At 42.0% G+C, this 22,354-nt stretch overlaps 2 protein-coding genes across 4 annotated transcripts in view; one reads left to right on the top strand and one right to left on the bottom strand.

The window, feature by feature from the left end:
• The first annotated feature begins 2,262 nt into the window (after positions 1-2,262).
• LOC311121876 (uncharacterized protein) lies at positions 2,263-12,598 on the top strand. Of its 3 annotated transcripts, none has more exons than XM_084196314.1 (7): positions 2,263-2,643; positions 6,772-6,876; positions 10,463-10,783; positions 10,890-11,180; positions 11,457-11,510; positions 11,784-11,963; positions 12,199-12,598. In XM_084196314.1, the coding sequence occupies exons 2-7, from the start codon at positions 6,813-6,815 to the stop codon at positions 12,222-12,224; spliced, it is 936 nt and encodes a 311-aa protein (XP_084052440.1). In that variant the 5' UTR covers positions 2,263-2,643; positions 6,772-6,812; the 3' UTR covers positions 12,225-12,598. The 3 variants fall into 3 exon arrangements, with proteins under 3 accessions (XP_084052440.1, XP_084052441.1, XP_084052442.1); XM_084196315.1 differs by having other exon boundaries at positions 2,281-2,510; XM_084196316.1 differs by lacking the exons at positions 2,263-2,643; positions 6,772-6,876 and adding an exon at positions 6,877-6,936.
• An 821-nt stretch (positions 12,599-13,419) lies between these two features.
• The window catches only part of LOC311121877 (neuronal acetylcholine receptor subunit alpha-2-like), a gene marked incomplete at its 5' end in the record, with an annotated part of 32,297 nt that continues 23,362 nt past the window's right edge, over positions 13,420-22,354 (bottom strand). The window contains 2 exons of the mRNA XM_084196317.1: positions 13,420-13,720; positions 17,918-18,119. Of these exons, the coding sequence (XP_084052443.1) occupies positions 13,472-13,720; positions 17,918-18,119 (451 nt within the window). The 3' untranslated portion in view covers positions 13,420-13,471. The remainder of the gene's footprint in view (positions 13,721-17,917; positions 18,120-22,354) is intronic.

Raw genomic sequence — 22,354 nt, 5'->3', positions numbered from 1 at the left:
GGGTAATAATTAAATAACCAACGTTCTAGTAACAGTCCATTCCGAATAATAGCCAATGTTTGCTTGATCTGGAAATGCTGTCCTGAGGCTCCGTATGGAGGGTGTGATGCAATTGCGAAGCCTCTGGAGGCTTGTGGAGGCCAAATCGAGCTCCATTCTGTGACGCCAAGCGCCTCCCAAATTCTATAACAATGCGGAGGGCTTTGCAGAGTTCCGTTTGGCTCTGCATTGACATGATTGGTTGACAGTAGGTGGGGGCGGTACATCCTGTATAAACACAAACTCACTTCCTTGACAACTTCCTTCACAATAGCTCTGCCCTGACGTCTGCGGAGGCTGCATCGCAGTAAATGATGTCAGATAGACCATGCATTAAGGCTTATGACACGAATATGACATGAATATATATTTTACATTTTAGTCATTTAGCAGGACGCTCTTATCCAGAGCGACTTACAGTTAGTGCATACATTTATGTATGAACCCACAACCCTGGCGTTGCAAGCGCCACGCTCTACCAACTGAGCTACAAGGGGCCATATATCAGTTAACAGTAGGCTATAACCACTGATTAATCGATTCAAGTTGGAATTTCAGTAATATAATAATGAATATGTTGATTTGAACGAGGGAGAAAGATCCCAGCTATATATAGGCTAGATGATGATGCATTGTTAGATAGGCCTACAGTGGATTGATTAATATAATTACTATTGGAGTGTATAATTGGGGTTTACATCAAATTTAATCAAATTTAATCAAATGTAATAAAAAATCGGAATATATGCTACAGTTGCAAGCAGAAGGCCTATCATGTAAGAGGAAGACACACTTATTTTGAACCTAAAATAAAAGAAAATTGAATCAAAATTGTATGAGTTGACCCTCCTGCAGCTGAGGCTAAAAGGCGCTACATGGTCAATCTGAGTCCTGCACTGACCATGCAGCATTTAAATAGTGATATGGCCTCTGCAGAAGTCAGGGCATTCATACTTCTGGCGCTTTGAGGAGCAGCGCAGAGCTGTTGTGAGGGAAGTTGTCAAGGAAGTGAGTTTGTGTTTGGACCTCCCACCCCCACCTACCGTCAACCAATCATGTCAATGTGGAACTATACGGAGCCCTCCGCATTGTTACAACATTTGGGAGGCACAAAGCGATGGTACAGAGCTCAATTTGGCCTCTGCAGGCTCCGCAATTGCGTCACACCCTCCATATGGAGTCTCCGACCACATTTTCTAATCAAGCATAAATTGGCTTTCATGGTATTATAATAGCCTGCAGATGAACAGCCTCAGGTGCAGACGTTAGTATCACCACATGTAAGGCAGAAGTTCAATGGTAGGCGACAGCGTAACAGTGTTGCTTTCCTCTCTCTCTCCTCGCCCCTACCTGGGCTTGACCCAGGGACCCTCTGCACACATAGACAACAGTCACCCTTGAAGCACCGTTAACCGTCGCTCCACAAAAGCCGCGGCCCTTGCAGAGCAAAGGGAAACAACTACTTCAAGGTCTCAGAGCGAGTGACGTCACCGATTGAAACGCTACTAGCGTGCACCGCTAACTAGCTAGCCTTTTCACACCGGTTACAACAGCATAAGACGCAGAGGTCACGCAGTCAGGGCCAAAGTAGTGGAAGACTGATGAGGTTTTAATGGGTGTAGGGTTAGTTGGTAGGGCAATCTTTTCACAAAGTGTAATGAATTAATACTACAGAATAGTAGGCTGATACACAGCCAACACAGCAGGTGGCAGCATGCACCTATAACATTTGTTTGCGAACTTCCATAATACCAAAGAAGAAGAAGAAGAAACAGAAGAGGAAGAAGAAGACTAGTGACAGATGGAACAATGAGAGAGATATTTCACTGGATGTATAAATGTGAAACATCCGGTTGGCGTTTCCACTCACTACCAAACACTACCAAACATGGTGGTGAGATGAAGCCCAGTGCCGGCAGTGGGAGAAGATGGCGCAAAATGGATTTTGGCCGACATTCTGCTAATTTTTTCATCAATGAAACATTTTAACTCAATAAAGTTTTCTGTTTCCAAAACTAGAATCTGTTATGAATAGAGTGGACTAAGTTTAGTAAACTTTACCCTTTTCCAAATGTTCTAAAAAATTGCGTTGTTTAGAAAGACTACAAGGGCATATTTAGTTAATGCACATGCGCTCTTCACAGAGTAGGCGTTCCCTAACGGAAATATGCAAATAAATGCTAGAACACACCAATAGGCTCTCGCTAACTCGTGCTTGGCTCTGCCCACCTCCTTGCATTGGAAACAACAGTCTGTGGTCTATTTTGGGTTAGTTATTAAAAATGTTCGCTTTAGTCGGGCGGTTATATGACGTTCAGCGGTAGGCGACGGTAGCCCATTCGGCTAATTATTGGCTTTTTTTTTTTCCCTCCACCTGCGATAGCTACAGTTTCCCTGGGAGACAAGACAACCGGTGAACCTCGCCAGTTTCAAAGATATAGAAGAACACTGGCGCCTTCTAAACACAGTCCGTGAGACTTCCTTGTTTTGGATTTACTATTGCGCACCTTGATCGTGTTCCTGATCTGATTATTTGCTGGTTGTCGATTACAAAACGGATCACGGATAAAGTTTCATGAGAGCGGACGCGTCTTCCAAACTCCGGTGAGATCCGTCCGTTTTTGCCGATAACGTTTTGATCATCCTATACTACTATTTTATGAGGAACTTATTATTTAAAAATGTGAAAATAATAATAGGGATGAATTGAACTGAATGAACTAAACAGAATATAAAAGGGAAAAGAAAGAAGACTGATAAATTATTAATTTCCTTGTTGGGCGAGTGCCAATTAACTAATATAGGCGAATGTGAATTTAACCAAAACAAAAACGATTAAATAAGGTTACTTGGTAATTAAAAAGGTTAATTTAATATTTAATGAGACTTGCGAAAGCAAAAGTCCCCACTTGAAATGATCAAAAACAATACAACTGTTTTTAGAAACCACATCAACCACATTTTCTGTCAACTTTTGAAAACAACGGAAATGTTGACCACTTTCCCAACAACTTACACAACTTAGTGTTTGAAATCTTGGTCCACTTTTCTGCTATTTAAATGTGAAATCGGAATATAAATAGTTTATACCATTCAAATGATTTAGATGTTTTAGTAACCACACTAATTACATTCATGTAGCTAACTTCCCACTGTTGAATTAACTGGCGTAGAACTTTCTATTACCCAGACAATGTGACTGGACACAAAATCAACTACTTTGACCAATTTCCCAACAACTTACATAAAAACGCTTATAGGGTAATGACATCTTGATCTACTTATCTGCAGAACATAAATATAAAAAAATCTAAATGATACAGATGTTGTATTAAGTTACACAAAAAGTAACATTTTTGCTTGTACTTCGAAGATATCATGGTGCTGTATAGAGACGTAATTGTAAATCCATTTGAATTCAATTACCTTTTGACAGCATGCCTTTTGATTTGAACAAAACTTTCCATACATATTTGCCCATTTGTAGAAGTGATCAAAAAGTGACTTTTTGGACCTGAGTGCCAAAACATTCAAGAGATAAAGATGCTCAAAGTTGACCCATTTCACATACCCCACCATACCATGAGATACCCATGTCTTCATCATGGATAAAAGATAAACGGTTGAGATTGATATGATTTAAAAGCTTACAAAACAGGGTTTTCAAACTATTCTATAATTTCTGGACAAAAATGTTTAAATGTGCTTGGTGGTATCACCTCAAGGCATACTATAAAAGCAGGCGACATTGCGCCTTATTTGGCAATGGTCTCGGTAAGTGGAGTGTGCCAATATATTTAGCATGACACTTCCTTGCCTATATATTTAGCATGATAGGGCGGCAGGTAGCTTAGTGGTTAAGAGCGTTGTGCCAGTAATCGAAAGGTCGCTGGTTCTAATCACCGAGTCGACTAGGTGAAAAATCTGTCGATGTGCCCTTGAGCAAGGCACTTAACCCCAATTGCTCCTGTAAGTCGCTCTGGATAAGAGCGTCTGCTAAATGACTAAAATGTAATGTAAATGTAATGATGCTTCCTTGCCTATATATTTAGCATGATGCTTCCTTGCCTAGATATGTAGCACGATGCTTTCTTGCCTAGAAGACTGATGTTACACCAAATAAAAGGCAGTAAGGTACATTTCGGCATATGACCAAATTCTAAGTTTTTGCTTACCGTTTCATACACATCCATGTGCTTTTCCGAAGAAGAAAAACATGTTGGCTATGAGGATTATACGTTTATATTCGTAGCTACATCCATCATAACAAGAAATACAGTGCCCTCTGTAATTATTGGGACTTCTTTTGGCTCTATACTCCAACATTTGGGATTTGAAATCAAACAATGACTATTAATAACCCCCCTTTTTAGGGCACCAAAAGTATTGGGCCAAATTCACTTATGTGTATTAAAGTAGTCAAAAGTTTAGTATTTGGTCCCATATTCCTAGCATGCAATGATTACACCAAGCTTGTGACTACAAACTTGTTGGATGCATTTACTGTTTGTTTTGGTTGTGTTTCAGATTATTTTGTGCCCAATAGAAATTAATGGTAAATAATGTATTGTCACTTTTATTGTAAATAAAAATGGAATGTTTCTAAACACCTCTACATTCATGTGGATGCTACCATGATTACGGATAATCCTGAATGACTCGTGAATAATGATGAGTGAGAATGTTACAGACCCACAAAATTCATATCCCCAAGGCATGCTAACCGCTCACCATTACAATAACAGGGGGTATGATATTTGTGCGTCTGTAACTTTCTCACTCGTCATTATTCACAATTAATTCAGGATTTATCCACTTGAACCTCCAGTCATTGTATCATTTCAAATACAAAGTGCTGGAGTACAGAGCCAATAGATTACAAAATGCTTCACTGTCCCACTAATCACAGAGGACACCGGAGATAACCACTGTGACTGATTGGTAGCGCAGTCTGCTAAAATAGTTGGCTCATAGTTCTATGGTTGTGGGCTCATAGTTCTATGGTTGTGGGCTCATAGTTCTATGGTTGTGGGTTCTAATCCCACATGGGATGGACTTTGTTCTTTTTCTCCAAATCCTTTATTTACAATATTCTAATTCTGAGAAGTTAAAGCATAGGCTACCTGTGAGAGGGGTCGCCCTGGTAGTAGTTGAGTTAATTTGATCAATGGAAAAAGAGCTACTGCGTGATTACTGCAATGCGGGATCGGATTGAATTCCTAATCTTACATTTTCAAGGAGATAATTGCACGTTTCTTCCCAACACAATACCGCTTTTTAAAATGTGAGTCCACATATTAAATATGTTCTTTGCGCCCCGTGCGGGATTCAAATTTACAATCGCAAGTGGCAATAGATGTCAGGAATTTAGCACCTTGCTACTGTGAGCTAATTGTCCAGAGCCACTTTGCAGAAATCACTCTGCTATTTACTGGTTGCTAAAAATCTAATAGTTTGCCTAATTTCTCAGTTTGTGAAAACACAAGCAAGTATGGTGTAGAGAATCATTGTACCATCTAAACCGCTGTGAAATATTTTTCCCAAAAACGAAAAATATTGTAATTTCAGCTGTTTGAAGCTGGTGTTCAAAACCGAAAGTAAAAGACACAAAAATAAAACATAAGAACGGGAAGCATAGAAATAGTGCACATAGAACAGATCTACTGCTTCTTAAACTTGCTTTCAATGAGAATGACAGATCTATAACTCATATTTCTATGTGAATTTGGCCAGGTTGCCCAAAAAGTTACATATTGCAGGTATAAAAAAAACATGTATATATTTGAACCTTTAACATCAATTATCTAAAAACGAGTAAACTCAATAGTTTTTTTATATTCATATATATTTTATATAGACCCTATTTTACATAATCTAAGGTTTTTGTGTTGTGCCTGCCATCAGTTGAGACACAACATGCTCTTGAATACAGGGTGGGTGTCATGTTTGGGCTGATAAATGTACTAAAATGGGAATAAAATTGAAATTTCAACTGGAGGGCCACATATCTGATAATGTTGAATTGAATGGAAATATCAGTTGTTTTAATGTATACTGTCAATCCACCATAGGAAACCTATTGAAACCATAGAAATATAGATAATAGAATATACATTAAGTTGACATTCGACGGTGGGTGGACCTGCGGTCATCTTTGTGGAAATAAATAGAAGTTAAAATTTAAATTCCATAAAAATGTCAATGGTGGACCAGCTAAATTGCAGTGGTCTGAAGGGATAGATCCGTTCTATGAATTACATTTCTATGATTGAAATGACACCCACCCTGTATTGAAGAGCATAGTGAGTCTTAACCGATGGTGGGCACATCACAAAAACCTCAGATTATGTTTTACTACAACATATGCAAATATGAAAATCGGAGTTTATGCGTTTTTAGATAATACGTTAAAAGGTTTGAAAATGACATTATTGCATTTTTTTTCTAGAAATAATAAAGTAGTTTGACAAAACAGTTTTTAAGCTTTTACATGATCGCAAACTCAACCGTTGATATTTTCCAGTGATGAAGACATGGCTATCTCATGGTGTGGTGGGGTATGTAAAATGGGTCTACTTCGAGCACCTTTAATCACCTGAATGTTTCTGCATTCATGTCCAAAAAGTCACTTTCTGACCACTTCTTCCATGGGCAAACATGTATGGAAAGTGTTGTTTAAATCAAAAGAGATGCTGTCAAAAAGTGATTGAATTCAAATGAATTTCCCCATAGGGTATTACTGCACAGAGATCACACAGACCGAGAGAGGTGTCATGGCTGTGGACAAACACAATAGACTTCTGATGGAACTAGTGATCACTGCTCTTCTCTTGACTGGTAAGTTACAGAATGTTATGGGGGGAAAGGAACTAGTGATCACTGCTCTTCTCTTGACTGGTAAGTTACAGAATGTTATGGGGGGGAAAGGGGCTTAGACTGTCATTTCAACAACATCTCAAACACTTGAGTCATACATTCAACTCAACAGAGTGCGTTTCATTGTTCACTATAAGCACCTGTCATGGTTTTATTTGCCTACAGTTCAGAATTTTATTTATTTAATTATGTATGTATTTAGTTAACACAGTATTTGTACAGTGGCTTGCGAAGGTATTCACCCCCCTTGGCATTTTTCCTATTTTGTTGCCTTACAACCTGGAATTAAAATTGATTTTTGGGGGGGTTGTATCATTTGATTTACACAACATGCCTACCACTTTGAAGATGCAAAATATGTTTTCTTGTGAAACAAACAAGAAATAAGACAAAAAAACAGAACATGAGCGTGCATTAACTATTCACCCCCCCAAAGTCAATACTTTGTAGAGCCACCTTTTGCAGCAATTACAGCTGCAAGTCTCTTGGGGTATGTCTCTATAAGCTTGGCACATCTAGCCACTGGGATTTTTGCCCATTCTTCAAGGGAACACTGCTCCAGCTCCTTCAAGTTGGATCGGTTCCGCTGGTGTACAGCAATCTTTAAGTCATACCACAGATTCTCAATTGGATTGAGGTCTGGGCTTTGACTAGGCCATTCCAAGACATTTGAATGTTTCCCCTTAAACCACTCAAATGTTCCTTTAGCAGTGTGCTTAGGGTCATTGTCCTGCTGGAAGGTGAACCTCCGTCCGTCCCAGTCTCAAATCTCCAGAAGACTGAAACAGGTTTCCCTCAAGAATTTCCTTGTATTTAGCGCCATCCATCATTCCTTCAATTCTGACCAGTTTCCCAGTCCCTGCCGATGGAAAAACATCCCCACAGCATGATGCTGCCACCACCATGGTTCACTGTGGGGATGGTGTTCTCAGGGTGATGAGAGGTGTTGGGTTTGCGCCAGACATTTTACCTTTATGGCCGAAAAGCTCAATTATAATCTCATCTGACCAGAGTACCTTCTTCCATATGTTTGGGGAGTCTCCCACATGCTTTTTGGCAAACACCAAACGTGTTTGCTTATTTCTTTCTTTAAGCAACGGCTTTTTTTCTGGCCACTCTTCCGTAAAGCCCAGCTCTGTGGAGTGTACGGCTTAAAGTGGTCCTATGGACAGATACTCCAATCTCCGCTATGGAGCTTTGCAGCTCCTTCAGGGTTATCTTTGGTGTCTTTGTTGCCTCTCTGATTAATGCCCTCCTTGCCTGGTCCGTGAGTTTTGGTGGGTGGCCCTCTCTTGGCAGGTTTGTTGTGGTGCCATATTCTTTCCATTTTTTTATAATGGATTTAATGGTGCTCAGTGGGATGTTCAAAGTTTCAGATATTATTTTATAACCCAACCCTGATCTGTACTTCTCCACAAACTTTGTCCCTGACCTGTTTGGAGAGCTCCTTGGTCTTCATGGTGCAGTTTGCTTGGTGGTGCCCTTTCTTAGTGGTGTTGCAGACTCTGGGGCCTTTCAGAACAGGTGTATATATACTGAGATCATGTGACAGATCATGTGACACTTATATATATATATACAGTGGGGAGAACAAGTATTTGATACACTGCCGATTTCGCAGGTTTTCCTACTTACAAAGCATGTAGAGGTCTGTAATTGTTATCATAGGTACACTTCAACAAAAATCCAGAAAATCACATTGTATGATTTTTAAGTAATTCATTTGCATTTTATTGCATGACATAAGTATTTGATCACCTACCAACCAGTAAGAATTCCGGCTCTCACAGACCTGTTAGTTTTTCTTTAAGAAGCCCTCCTGTTCTCCACTCATTACCTGTATTAACTGCACCTGTTTGAACTCGTTACCTGTATAAAAGACACCTGTCCACACACTCAATCAAACAGACTCCAACCTCTCCACAATGGCCAAGACCAGAGAGCTGTGTAAGGACATCAGGGATAAAATTGTAGACCTGCACAAGGCTGGGATGGGCTACAGGACAATAGGCAAGCAGCTTGGTGAGAAGGCAACAACTGTTGGCGCAATTATTAGAAAATGGAAGAAGTTCAAGATGACGGTCAATCACCCTCGGTCTGGGGCTCCATGCAAGATCTCACCTCGTGGGGCATCAATGATCATGAGGAAGGTGAGGGATCAGCCCAGAACTACACGGCAGGACCTGGTCAATGACCTGAAGAGAGCTGGGACCACAGTCTCAAAGAAAACCATTAGTAACACACTACGCCGTCATGGATTAAAATCCTGCAGCGCACGCAAGGTCCACCTGCTCAAGCAAGCGCATGTCCAGGCCCGTCTGAAGTTTGCCAATGACCATCTGGATGATCCAGAGGAGGAATGGGAGAAGGTAATGTGGTCTGATGAGACAAAAATATAGCTTTTTGGTCTAAACTCCACTCGCCGTGTTTGGAGGAAGAAGAAGGATGAGTACAACCCCAAGAACACCATCCCAACCAAGAAGCATGGAGGTGGAAACATCATTCTTTGGGGATGCTTTTCTGCAAAGGGGACAGGACGATTGCACCATATTGAGGGGAGGATGGATGGGGCCATGTATCGCGAGATCTTGGCGAACAACCTCCTTCCCTCAGTAAGAGCATTGAAGATGGGTCGTGGTTGGGTCTTCCAGCATGACAACGACCCGAAACACACAGCCAGGACAACTGAGGAGTGGCTCCGTAAGAAGCATCTCAAGGTCCTGGAGTGGCCTAGCCAGTCTACAGACCTGAACCCAATAGAAAATCTTTGAAGGGAGCTGAAAGTCTGTATTGCCCAGCGACAGCCCCGAAACCTGAAGGATCTGGAGAAGGTCTGTATGGAGGAGTGGGCCAAAATCCCTGCTGCAGTGTGTGCAAACCTGGTCAAGACCTACAGGAAACGTATGATCTCTGTAATTGCAAACAAAGGTTTCTGTACCAAATATTAAGTCCTGCTTTTCTGATGTATCAAATACTTATGTCATGCAATAAAATGTAAATTAATTACTTAAAAATCATACAATATGATTTTCTGGATTTTTGTTTTAGATTCCGTCTCTCACAGTTGAAGTGAACCTATGATAAAAATTACAGACCTCTACATGCTTTGTAAGTAGGAAAACCTGCAAAATCGGCAGTGTATCAAATACTTGTTCTCCCCACTGTATACTGAGATCATGTGACAGATCATGTGACACTTAGCTTGCACACAGGTGGACTTTATTTAACTAATATGTGACTTCTGAAGGTAATTGGTTGCACCAGATCTGATTTAGGAGCTTCATATGCACGCACCACTTTTCCGTTATTTATATTTTAGAATTTTTTGAAATAAGTAATTTTTTTTCATTCCACTTCACCAATTTGGACTATTTTGTGTATGTCCATTACATTAAATGAAAATCCATTTAAATTACAGGTTGTAATGCAACAAAATAGGAAAAACACCAAAGGGGGATGAATACTTTTGCAAGGCACTATATTTCAGCATGTAACTGTACAAAGGAAAAAAACGAAATGTGTACAAAAAGAGACTTTTTCTATCCAGGTGTCAGTGGTGACTGTCTGTACTCCAATGTGGGAAATGATGTCAGTTTGCCGTGTGCCAACGTGGTTTATCCAAACTGCTCGTCAACTACATGGCTCTTTTGGAGATCTCCGCAGCCCATCACTGAGTTGGTTCGTGGAGGACAGATTAGAACAGAAACCTCGGCGAGAGCTGAGAGACTGAGGGTGGAGTCTGACTGCTCTCTCCACGTTCAGAATGTCAGAGCTGAGGATGCTGGACAATACCAGTGTCTACAATACCTCACAGAGGGTGGACCACAACACGGAGAGGTCGCTTTCGTGAATCTGATTCTTCTAAGCAGTGAGTATTACTGTTTCAACCCAGTGGGTTTTTTAGTCAAAGGAATACTTTAATACACGTATTGCATGTAACAGTTAAGTTAAAATATCTTATTTTTCTGTCTTAGTGTCATTGTCCACCCCAGTGATAGATCTAAAGCCTGATCGACCGGTGACCTTAAGGTGCGTTCAGACCACCTGGGGTGGAACTGGAAGCTGTTTCTTATATGATAGACTGCGCTGGGTGGATGAGACCGGTACCGAGCTGCAGGGGGACTCCAGATACCAGCTCACAAAGACGACTGACTGTGACATCACTCTGACTGTGACCCTCCAGAGGAAGGACAACAACAGGAAGTGGAGGTGTCAGGCGGAAAACCATGGAGAAGTGAAGACCTTCCTGGACTTCACATTATCAGGTAGACATTATCACATAGATATCTCCCATTTCATCATCAACTACTCATAAAATCAGCCTTTGACTGCAAAATCGGTTGTCCGTATTCCAGAGAAGGGTGGTGAGGGGAGGACGGGCTCATAATAATGACTGGAGTGGAATGTTATCAACATGGGAACCACACGTTTAATGTGTTTGATACCATTCCGTTCCAGCCATTACCGTGAGCGCCGTCCTCTTTATTTTAAGTGCCACCAGCCACCGCTGATATTCACCTACTTTCTAATGTGACCAACAGGCCCAAGTCCTGCTCCCTCTGTGAAGCCAAATCCCACTTCTCCAGGTGCACTTGGTAAGATGTTATTTAGTAGATAGTCTGAACAACCAGTCTTCATTTATGCACAACTAGAAATGATCATGTTCAAAAGGGGAAGCTTTTCTCAGCTCATGAACATTATTCAGGGATAAAATATTGTTGGTAATTAGCATCCTCTAGTGGCTGCTTTGTGTTAAACACCTTGCTTTACATTTTTCAGCTTCAGACCTTCCTACTTCTCACTTAAAACAGTTTCTGTGTTGAATACATCAAGGTTTGTGTTTGATCACTGTCTGTCCTATTGTCCAGGTACCACTGACGGTGTCCAGTTGTTTATCGACATAGTTGTCTTTGTGGCACAAACCATCATGGTGCCAGGTACCAGTAACGGTGTCCAGCTGTCCATCGACATAGTTGTCTTTGTGGCACTGACCGTCGTGGTTGCCATAGTTACTATTTACAAAACCAGGAAGAACCGCCCACCAGCAGGTGAGAATCACAGGGATTGGTTCCTTTTTGAGCATTAGATAAATTACATTAACTGATTTATGTCCTTCAGATCTGTGAACCGAAATAGAATCAGATCATAAATAGTCCTTTGACGTAATAATCTTGTCCATATAAACCCCTTTCAACAATTTAATCTTTAAAGGTCTTCTATAGAATGAGTGAATGGTCTGTCATGTTGTCTGATGTGCGTGTTGTTGTTTTGTTCTCTGTATAGAACTTAAAGAAAGCCTCCGGTATTGAGCTTCAGGTCTGGAGGAAAGACCCCTTGTTCCCTACTCTTCTCCCAGTGCTGGACTAAGGCTTCTAAACTGTCTGTAGCTTTATTGATCGAGTAAAATAGGATATAAATGTTTTTACAGTTGATGTCCATCTGATAGATTTTTTTTCTCGCTTTTTAACGTACCTTTTTTTCTTCTTGCGTGCAGTATGGATGCAGACATTTATTATGCCATGTTTGGTTGATGAAATAAATGTTTGGTTTTTAATTTCTGTCCATTGTGAATGGTCAGCTTAGAGAAATTCATTTGTTTTAATTGCATATAACATTTTATTGAATTTCTGTAACTGTTACTAACATAAACAAATAAATATACAATATGTATGTCAAATCTGGACTATTTTCAGTTGTAACAACCTGTGATGTTCCAACAGCTCCACTAGATGGGGATGTTAGCTAAAATTGAAACAGTTTTGCTTCCGTTTCTCTTGCCCCAACCTAGGCACGACCCTCTGAACACATTGAACAACAGTCACCAACAAAGCATCGTTACTTATCGCTCCAAAAAAGCTGCGGCTCTTGCAGAGCAAGGGAAACAACAAATACTTCATGGTCTGATCGAGTGACGTCACCGATTGAAACGCTAATAGCGTCACCGCTAACTAGATAGCCGTTTCACACCGGTAACATTCTGAATATTTACAGCTTCCCTCTATTAACCTACTTAGACCTACCTGAGACCAGGACCTACCTGAGGGGAGACAGGAGACCAGGACCTACCTGAGGGGAGACAGAAGACTAGGACCTACCTGAGGGGAGACAGAAGACTAGGACCTACCTGAGGGGAGACAGGAGACCAGGACCTACCTGAGGGGAGACAGGAGACCAGGACCTACCTGAGGGGAGACAGGAGACCAGGACCTACCTGAGGGGAGACCAGGACCTACCTGAGGGGAGACCAGGACCTACCTGAGGGGAGACAGAAGACCAGGACCTACCTGAGGGGAGACAGAAGACTAGGACCTACCTGAGGGGAGACAGAAGACTAGGACCTACCTGAGGGGAGACAGAAGACTAGGACCTACCTGAGGGGAGACAGAAGACTAGGACCTACCTGAGGGGAGACCAGGACCTACCTGAGGGGAGACAGAAGACCAGGACCTACCTGAGGGGAGACAGAAGACTAGGACCTACCTGAGGGGAGACAGAAGACTAGGACCTACCTGAGGGGAGACAGGGGACCAGGACCTACCTGAGGGGAGACCAGGACCTACCTGAGGGGAGACCAGGACCTACCTGAAGGGAGATAGAAGACTAGGACGGTGAGACAGGAGATGAGCAGACAGGGGATGATCAGGTTGATGGTGTAGAAGAGAGGCAGCCGTCTGATGATGAAGAAGTATGTGATATCAGGGTAGATCTCATGACAGCAGTCGTACTTCTTGGTGTTGTATGTTCCCACTGCATTGATGATGGCCCACTCTCCACTCTCCCAGTAGTTGTTCAGATCCACAGTGTTCTAGGGAATAGAGATCAACCGTCCCACTCTATAAAAGGCTTCATATGGCATACATAAAGGCATCACAAGAACTACATAGATGCTTCACAAGTCATCTATAAGCTTATATCATACTGTATAAATATAGTGGTTCAGATCCACAGTGTTCTAGGGGATAGAGATGTACTTTAGTGTCCCTTTGGGGAAAATTGTCACAGACTTCTCTGGTGCCAGTGTGATTCTGTCACAGACTTCTCTGGTGCCAGTGTGATTCTGTCACAGACTTCTCTGGTTCCAGTGTAATTCTGTCACAGACTTCTCTGGTGCCAGTGTAATTCTGTCACATACTTCTCTGGTGCCAGTGTGATTCTGTCACATACTTCTCTGGTGCCAGTGTGATTCTGTCACAGACTTCTCTGGTGCCAGTGTGATTCTGTCACAGACTTCTCTGGTGCCAGTGTGATTCTGTCGCAGACTTCTCTGGTGCCAGTGTGATTCTGTCGCAGACTTCTCTGGTGCCAGTGTGATTCTGTCGCAGACTTCTCTGGTGCCAGTGTGATTCTGTCGCAGACTTCTCTGGTGCCAGTGTGATTCTGTCGCAGACTTCTCTGGTGCCAGTGTGATTCTGTCACAGACTTATCTGGTGCCAGTGTGATTCTGTCACAGACTTATCTGGTGCCAGTGTGATTCTGTCACAGACTTCTCTGGTGCCAGTGTGATTCTGTCACAGACTTCTCTGGTGCCAGTGTGATTCTGTCACAGACTTCTCTGGTGCCAGTGTGATTCTGTCACAGACTTCTCTGGTGCCAGTGTGATTCTGTCACAGACTTCTCTGGTGCCAGTGTGATTCTGTCGCAGACTTCTCTGGTGCCAGTGTGATTCTGTCACAGACTTCTCTGGTGCCAGTGTGATTATGTCGCAGACTTCTCTGGTGCCAGTGTGATTCTGCCAGACTTCTCTGGTGCCAGTGTGATTCTGTCACGGACTTCTCTGGTGCCAGTGTAATTCTGTCAGACTTCTCTGGTGCCAGTGTAATTCTGTCAGACTTCTCTGGTGCCAGTGTAATTCTGTCAGACTTCTCTGGTGCCAGTGTAATTCTGCTCTCTGTGTGGCTTGACACTAGCTGGGTTTCCATCCAACTGGCGACAGATTTTCACACGAATATGAATAAAATCCGCATAAAAACAATATGTGCATTAAATAAAATTACAATTACAATTTCGAGCCATTTGGTTTGCTTAATATAAGGAATGTGAATTGATTTATACTTTTACTTTTCATACTTAAGTATATTTTAGCAACTGCATTTGGGAACTATTCAGACTCCTTCCCTTTTTCCACATTTTGTTACTTTAAAGCCTTATTCTAAAATGGATTAAATAATTGTTTTCCATCAATCTACACACAATACACCATAATGACAAGGCGACAACAGGTTTTTAGAAATGTTTGCTAATTTTCAGGTGCATCCTGTTTCCATTGATCATCCTTGAGATGTTTCTACAACTTGATTGGAGTCCACCTGTGTACATTCAATTGATTGGACTTGGAAAGGCACACACCTGTCTATGTAAGGTCCCACAGTTGACAGTGCATGTCAGAGCAAAAACCAAGCCATGAGGTCGAAGGAATTGTCCGTAGAGCTCCGAGACAGGCACAGATCTGGGGAATGGTACCAAAACATTTCTGCAGTATTGAAGGTCCCCAAGAACAGTGGCCTCCACCATTCTTAAATGGAAGAAGTTTGGAACCACCAAGACTCTTCCTAGAGCTGGCCGCCCGGACAAACTGAGCAATCGGAGGAGAAGGGCCTTGGTCAGGGAGGTGACCAAGAACCCGATGGTCACTCTGACAGAGCTCCAGAGTTCCTCTGTGGAGATGGCAGAACCTTCCAGAAGGACAACCATCTCTTCAGCACTCCACCAATCAGGCTGTTATGGTAGAGTGGCCAGACGGAAGCCACTCCTCAGTAAAAGGCACATGACAGCCCGCTTGGAGTTTGCCAAAAGGCACCTAAAGGACTTTCACAACATGAGAAACAAGAATTCTCTGGTCTGATGAAACCAAGATTGAACTCTTTGGCCTGAATGCCAAGCGTCACCTCTGGAGGAAACCTGGCACCATCCCTACGGTGAAGTATGATGGTGGCAGCATCATGCTGTGGGGATGTTTTTTAGTGGCAGGGACTGGGAGACTAGTCAGGATCGAGGGAAAGATGAACGGAGCAAGGTACAGAGATATCCTTGATGAAAACCTGCTCCAGAGCGCTCAGGACCTCAGATTGGGGCGAAGGTTCACCTTCCAACAGGACAACAACCCGTAAGCACACAGCCAAGACACAACGCAGGAGTAGCTTCGGGACAAGTCTCAATGTTCTTGTGCAGAGAAGATTGGGAGAAACTCTCCAAATACAGGTGTGCCAAGCTTGTAGCGTCATACCCAAGAAGACTTGAGGCTGTAATCGCTGCCAAAGGTGCTTCAACAAAGTACTGAGTAAAGGATCTGAATACTTATGTAAATGTGATAGTTTAGGTTTTTTTCGTATACATTTGCAAGAAAAATCTAAAACCTGTTTTTGCTTTGTCATTATGGGGTATTGTGTGTAGATTGATGAGGGGGGGGGGGACGATTTAATCAATTTTAGAATAAGGCTGTAACGTTACAAAATGTGGAAAAAGTCAAGGGGTCTGAATGCTTTCCGAATGCACTGTATATTTAAAACCAAATACTTTTAGACTTTTAGTCAAGTAGTATTTTACTGTCACTTTACTTGAGTCATTTTCTATTAAGGTATCTTTTCTTTTACTCAAGTATGACAATTGGGTACTTTTTCCACCTCTACGTATAGCCTGCATGATGAGATTATTATTGACAAAAGAGCGAGATTTGTCAAACGGCAGCCAAGCATCAATGATCACGTCACCAGAATAAGACCCTTGAGTTTTATTGGAAAGGAGCATCAAGCTCATCACTGTGCACTTTCACCACCTTGTGAAGTTGATCATAACTTATTTCATTTGTAGCCTAATAAACTGCATACTTTCCCGACGAGTCGTAGTGGGAGGACCACACGTCATCGCGTGACTCCCAAGTTTACTTTGATATGATGGTTATCATATCAATATTTGTACATAAGCCTTTCCACCGACATTTCTCACATAATTAATTTTACAGACACAAAGATCCCACCTTTTTTGTTTTGTTTACATTTGGAAAGTTTACCAAGAAATGTTCTGTTTCCGTCAGGCCTGTCATTAAACGTTTTATCCAACATGTACTTTACACGCAGTTTTTATGCATGTAAAGTGATAGCATATAAAAACTAAATTACGACAGCTGTGATGGAAACAGGAAGTTGCGGTACAATTTTATAAATGCAGACAGACAATTTGTTTGTTCGACATGGTGGGGTGTTTTTGTGTCGGTAAAATGTATTATGCGAGAAATGGCGGTGGAAATGCCTTTATGCGCAAAAATTGATATAATAACCATCGTATCGAAGTAAACTTGCAGTCACGCAATGAAATGTTGTGTGTGATGATACGGTATGGTCCTCCCACTACGACTCGGGAAAGAATGCAGTTTTAGGTTACAGATGAAATAAGTTATGATGAACTTCACAGGGTGATGAAAGTGCACGGTGATCTTGATGCTCCTTAACCAATAAATATTGAGGGTCTTATTCTGGTCACATGATGATCGATGCTTGACTGCCATTTGACAAATTAAAACATTATTGCGATTATCCATAATAATGTCATGTAGACTATCCTACCCGCACTGTATCTGCCAGCTGTTGGTTAGAGCGCACGTGCCAAGACCAGAGTGGGCACATTTGCTATTTAACGCAACAGTTTTTGTGACAAAACTATCCGTAGAAAATGCGATGGAAACACATTGAACTTATTTGGTACTTGAAAACTTAAATGAAAAAGTACATTATGTGTACACTACGTCATCACGCACTGATTTATAATCGACAAGTCTGTTTGGTGGAAACACCACTGGTGGGAAAATTGTCATTTTCTTTATGCGGATTCTAGAATATTAACATGAAAATCTGTCACCAATTGGATGTAAACTAAAGCTACTGACAGCAATGGAGTTAGCAAAAACACAAAACAGATCTAGAACTACTGTATAAAAACTAAACACTGTACATACATCTTGTACAACACATTTACAACATTACTTGCTTGCTTGATACAACCCCCATACCTCAATGCGTTCCAGGTCAATCTTAGCTTTATCGTAGGTCCAGGAGCCAAACTTCATCTTACAGTTCTGCTGGTCAAAGGGGAAGAAGGTGACGTCTATAGAACAGGAGGACTTATAGATGGCCGGGGGGACCCAGCGCACCTTCCCATTGTGGAACAGGTGGGCCTTGGTCATGTGGGTCACGGCGAACTCACCGTCCGCACTGGAGGCAGAAGAGGAGAACAGAACAAAGGTTACTGAAGCAATTGTAAACGAAAGGGCCTTGTTAAACTATTTTTTTTATTAGCACGGCTGTGTTGCTGTTGTAGGTACGAGGCGACAGCCGAGTACCGTAGATCAATGGCATCGTTACCAGCCAAACCCTCAGGTCGCTCGTTCGATTGGCACCGTTTGTTCTGGCAGGTTGCTATGGGCAGGCACAGCTAGTGCAGCTGCTGACAGTTATAGCGCTGTCCGTGGTGCTGAATTTACTGCCTCGATCGTCTTGCTCATTAAGCAGAAATACACTACAGGCTACACTTGTAGCCTACTGCCGGACCAAATATCCAGAAAGGGGAATAATTGTAATCATAACACTGACTATTTATTTATAAAATCACCCACTACAAGCTTTTCCCCCTTTCTAGTTAATTCTAGCCAACTACACAGCTAACACAATTACTTCAAACTTAATTTCATTTTACCTGTTCTTCTATTGTCATGTCTTTGTATATATATATCCAGAAACATTATGCTGATGTATGGTTTCGCCAGTATCGGAAAATGTTGTCTGTCTCGTCCTGACATGTTCATATGGGCGGGTGGAGAGCGCTATTCAAACTTGAAACAATGCTGCAAAGGTCGGAGAGGCAGACGGCAACTTTTGTTCAATCCCTCGTTGTCGCTAAGCAATGGGTAATAATGTCTAGACGCGTTTTCCAGTGGAGATGAAGTGAATGAATTGCCTGGCTGGGCTGATGAGACGGTGGATTCTAAGTAGAAAATAAAACAGTTGTTGTTGTTGCTGTTGTTGTTGTTGCATGTCTTAGAACGTTTCTCAACCAATAACAATGCTTGTTTGGACCAACCTGTTGTAGAAAGTTAGAGATGGTTTGTACAGTACAGGTGTTAAACATTGAATTATGGTAGCTATTAGATTAATAATCAAACCACGATAAAGATTGTTTTTAGATTATTTGTGAAACTATCAGGGCTAGCCAATACATAACTCTGTCAATCTGGTAAATAGTCCATTGTTTGCTAATTTAGCTCCCTCAATACTGTTAAAGCCACTTCCCAGCTAGCATATTTGATTGTTTGGAAGTTGTGGGAACATACGTTTTTGGTTTCCCATTGGTTCTGGGAATGAAGCCATACATTTTCTGACCGGTAAAACCGAAAGTCTTTCAAACATTTTGAGAACGGAAGTGAAAATGTTGCCTGTTCTGGGAAAGTTAATTTTGAAATAGAACCATAAGGAAGCCTGTAGGAAAACGTTATGCTGAAGTACTGAAATTCCAACAAAAGTATGTTGTTTCTTAACGTTCTCTGAACTATTTGAGAACATTCCCAATCCAAACCAGTTGGAGAATGTTCCTATAACACTACCAAAATTGAAATGAAATGTTAAATTGAACTTTTAGGAAACATTCTGTTAAGGTAATGAAATACCAAGAAAATGTTATTTTGTCAAGTTCCTTAAAATGTGCTGAGAATGTTCCAAAGCCAAGCAACTATCATGCACCATTCCCAGAACGTTGTGGGAAGGTTGTATGTAAAATAACTACAGGACAACCACGCTTTCACCAAGCCCTAAGAAACATATGGTTCTCAGAACGTTATGCGCTAGCTGGGATTTGAAATTTCAATGTGACAGGAACCTCATCAGCACTTCACAAATTATTTATTTACACACAAAAAAAAAAAAAATGACTCAGAGACATTATTTTGGTAGCGCGTTATGATCCTCCAGGAACAATCTCCTGAACGTATCTCCTCTGTTGCAGTCTGTAATTGATCTCCTCCTCTGAAGTGCTACGATCATCCCCTGATCATGGCTTTAATATGCACTGCTAATAGCCGTCTCTGGAGACATAATGATAAGTCTATCATTACATCTTTCTCGAATCCCACACGCATGCTCACACACACACACACCTTTTTAATTTCACTAACTGATAGTGATCATACAGAGGAGCTTGATGAGGTGGAACCCAGTCATTAAATACTAGGAGTTTAATCTGAAACTTTTAGCCGTGAAAGTATAATTAATTTAGGTGAGGAGAAAAATGTTAGGAGGGCTAAAAATCAGGATAACATGGTAGTATATTACTGGGGAGGATCAGGATAACATGGCAGTATATTACTGGGGGTGGCTAGGATCAGGATAACATGGCAGTATATTACTGGGGAGGGCTAGGATCAGGATAACATGGCAGTATATTACTGAGGAGGGCTAGGATCAGGATAACATGGCAGTATATTACTGGGGAGGGCTAGGATCAGGATAACATGGCAGTATATTACTGGGGAGGGCTAGGATCAGGATAACATGGCAGTATATTACTGGGGAGGATCAGGATAACATGGCAGTATATTACTGGGGAGGACTAGGATCAGGATAACATGGCAGTATATTACTGGGGAGGATCAGGATAACATGGCAGTATATTACTGGGGAGGACTAGGATCAGGATAACATGGCAGTATATTACTGGGGAGGATCAGGATAACATGGCAGTATATTACTGGGGAGGGCTAGGATCAGGATAACATGGCAGTATATTACTGGGGAGGATCAGGATAACATGGCAGTATATTACTGGGGAGGATCAGGATAACATGGCAGTATATTACTGGGGGTGGGGAGGATCAGGATAACATGGCAGTATATTACTGGGGGTGGCTAGGATCAGGATAACATGGCAGTATATTACTGAGGAGGGCTAGGATCAGGATAACATGGCAGTATATTACTGGGGAGGGCTAGGATCAGGATAACATGGCAGTATATTACTGGGGAGGGCTAGGATCAGGATAACATGGCAGTATATTACTGGGGAGGATCAGGATAACATGGCAGTATATTACTGGGGAGGACTAGGATCAGGATAACATGGCAGTATATTACTGGGGAGGATCAGGATAACATGGCAGTATATTACTGGGGGTGGGGAGGATCAGGATAACATGGCAGTATATTACTGGGGGTGGCTAGGATCAGGATAACATGGCAGTATATTACTGGGAAGGGCTAGGATCAGGATAACATGGCAGTATATTACTGGGGAGGGCTAGGATCAGGATAACATGGCAGTATATTACTGGGGAGGATCAGGATAACATGGCAGTATATTTCTGGGGAGGATCAGGATAACATGGCAGTATATTACTGGGGAGGATCAGGATAACATGGCAGTATATTACTGGGGAGGATCAGGATAACATGGCAGTATATTACTGGGGAGGATCAGGATAACATGGCAGTATATTACTGGGGAGGATCAGGATAACATGGCAGTATATTACTGGGGAGGATCAGGATAACATGGCAGTATATTTCTGGGGAGGATCAGGATAACATGGCAGTATATTACTGGGGAGGATCAGGATAACATGGCAGTATATTACTGGGGAGGATCAGGATAACATGGCAGTATATTACTGGGGAGGATCAGGATAACATGGCAGTATATTACTGGGGAGGATCAGGATAACATGGCAGTATATTACTGGGGAGGATCAGGATAACATGGCAGTATATTACTGGGGAGGATCAGGATAACATGGCAGTATATTACTTGGGAGGGCTAGGATCAGGATAACATGGCAGTATATTACTGGGGAGGACTAGGATCAGGATAACATGGCAGTATATTACTGGGGAGGGCTCGGATCAGGATAACATGGCAGTATATTACTGGGGAGGACTAGGATCAGGATAACATGGCAGTATATTACTGGGGAGGATCAGGATAACATGGCAGTATATTACTGGGGAGGGCTCGGATCAGGATAACATGGCAGTATATTACTGGGGAGGGCTAGGATCAGGATAACATGGCAGTATATTACTGGGGAGGGCTAGTATAACATGGCAGTATATTACTGGGGAGGGCTAGGATCAGGATAACATGGCAGTATATTACTGGGGAGGGCTGGGATCAGGATAACATGGCAGTATATTACTGGGGAGGACTAGGATCAGGATAACATGGCAGTATATTACTGGGGAGGATCAGGATAACATGGCAGTATATTACTGGGGAGGACTAGGATCAGGATAACATGGCAGTATATTACTGGGGAGGGCTAGGATAACATGGCAGTATATTACTGGGGAGGGCTCGGATCAGGATAACATGGCAGTATATTACTGGGGAGGGCTAGGATCAGGATAACATGGCAGTATATTACTGGGGAGGGCTAGGATCAGGATAGCATGGCAGTATATTACTG

This window comes from Coregonus lavaretus (assembly GCF_964263955.1).
Source record: "Coregonus lavaretus genome assembly, contig: HAP1_SCAFFOLD_4528, whole genome shotgun sequence".
NCBI lineage: Eukaryota > Metazoa > Chordata > Actinopteri > Salmoniformes > Salmonidae > Coregonus > Coregonus lavaretus.
This window is presented reverse-complemented; position numbering and strand designations above follow the sequence as displayed.

What these genes read in the sequence shown, in the direction of transcription:
- LOC311121876 (XM_084196314.1), top strand. Translation starts at nt 6,813, where the DNA reads ATGGCTGTGGACAAACACAATAGACTTCTGATGGAACTAGTGATCACT. An exon ending in CACTGCTCTTCTCTTGACTG is followed by an intron (nt 6,877 to 10,462) that starts GTAAGTTACAGA and finishes TTTTCTATCCAG; the next exon opens with GTGTCAGTGGTGACTGTCTG. An exon ending in GAATCTGATTCTTCTAAGCA is followed by an intron (nt 10,784 to 10,889) that starts GTGAGTATTACT and finishes TTTCTGTCTTAG; the next exon opens with TGTCATTGTCCACCCCAGTG.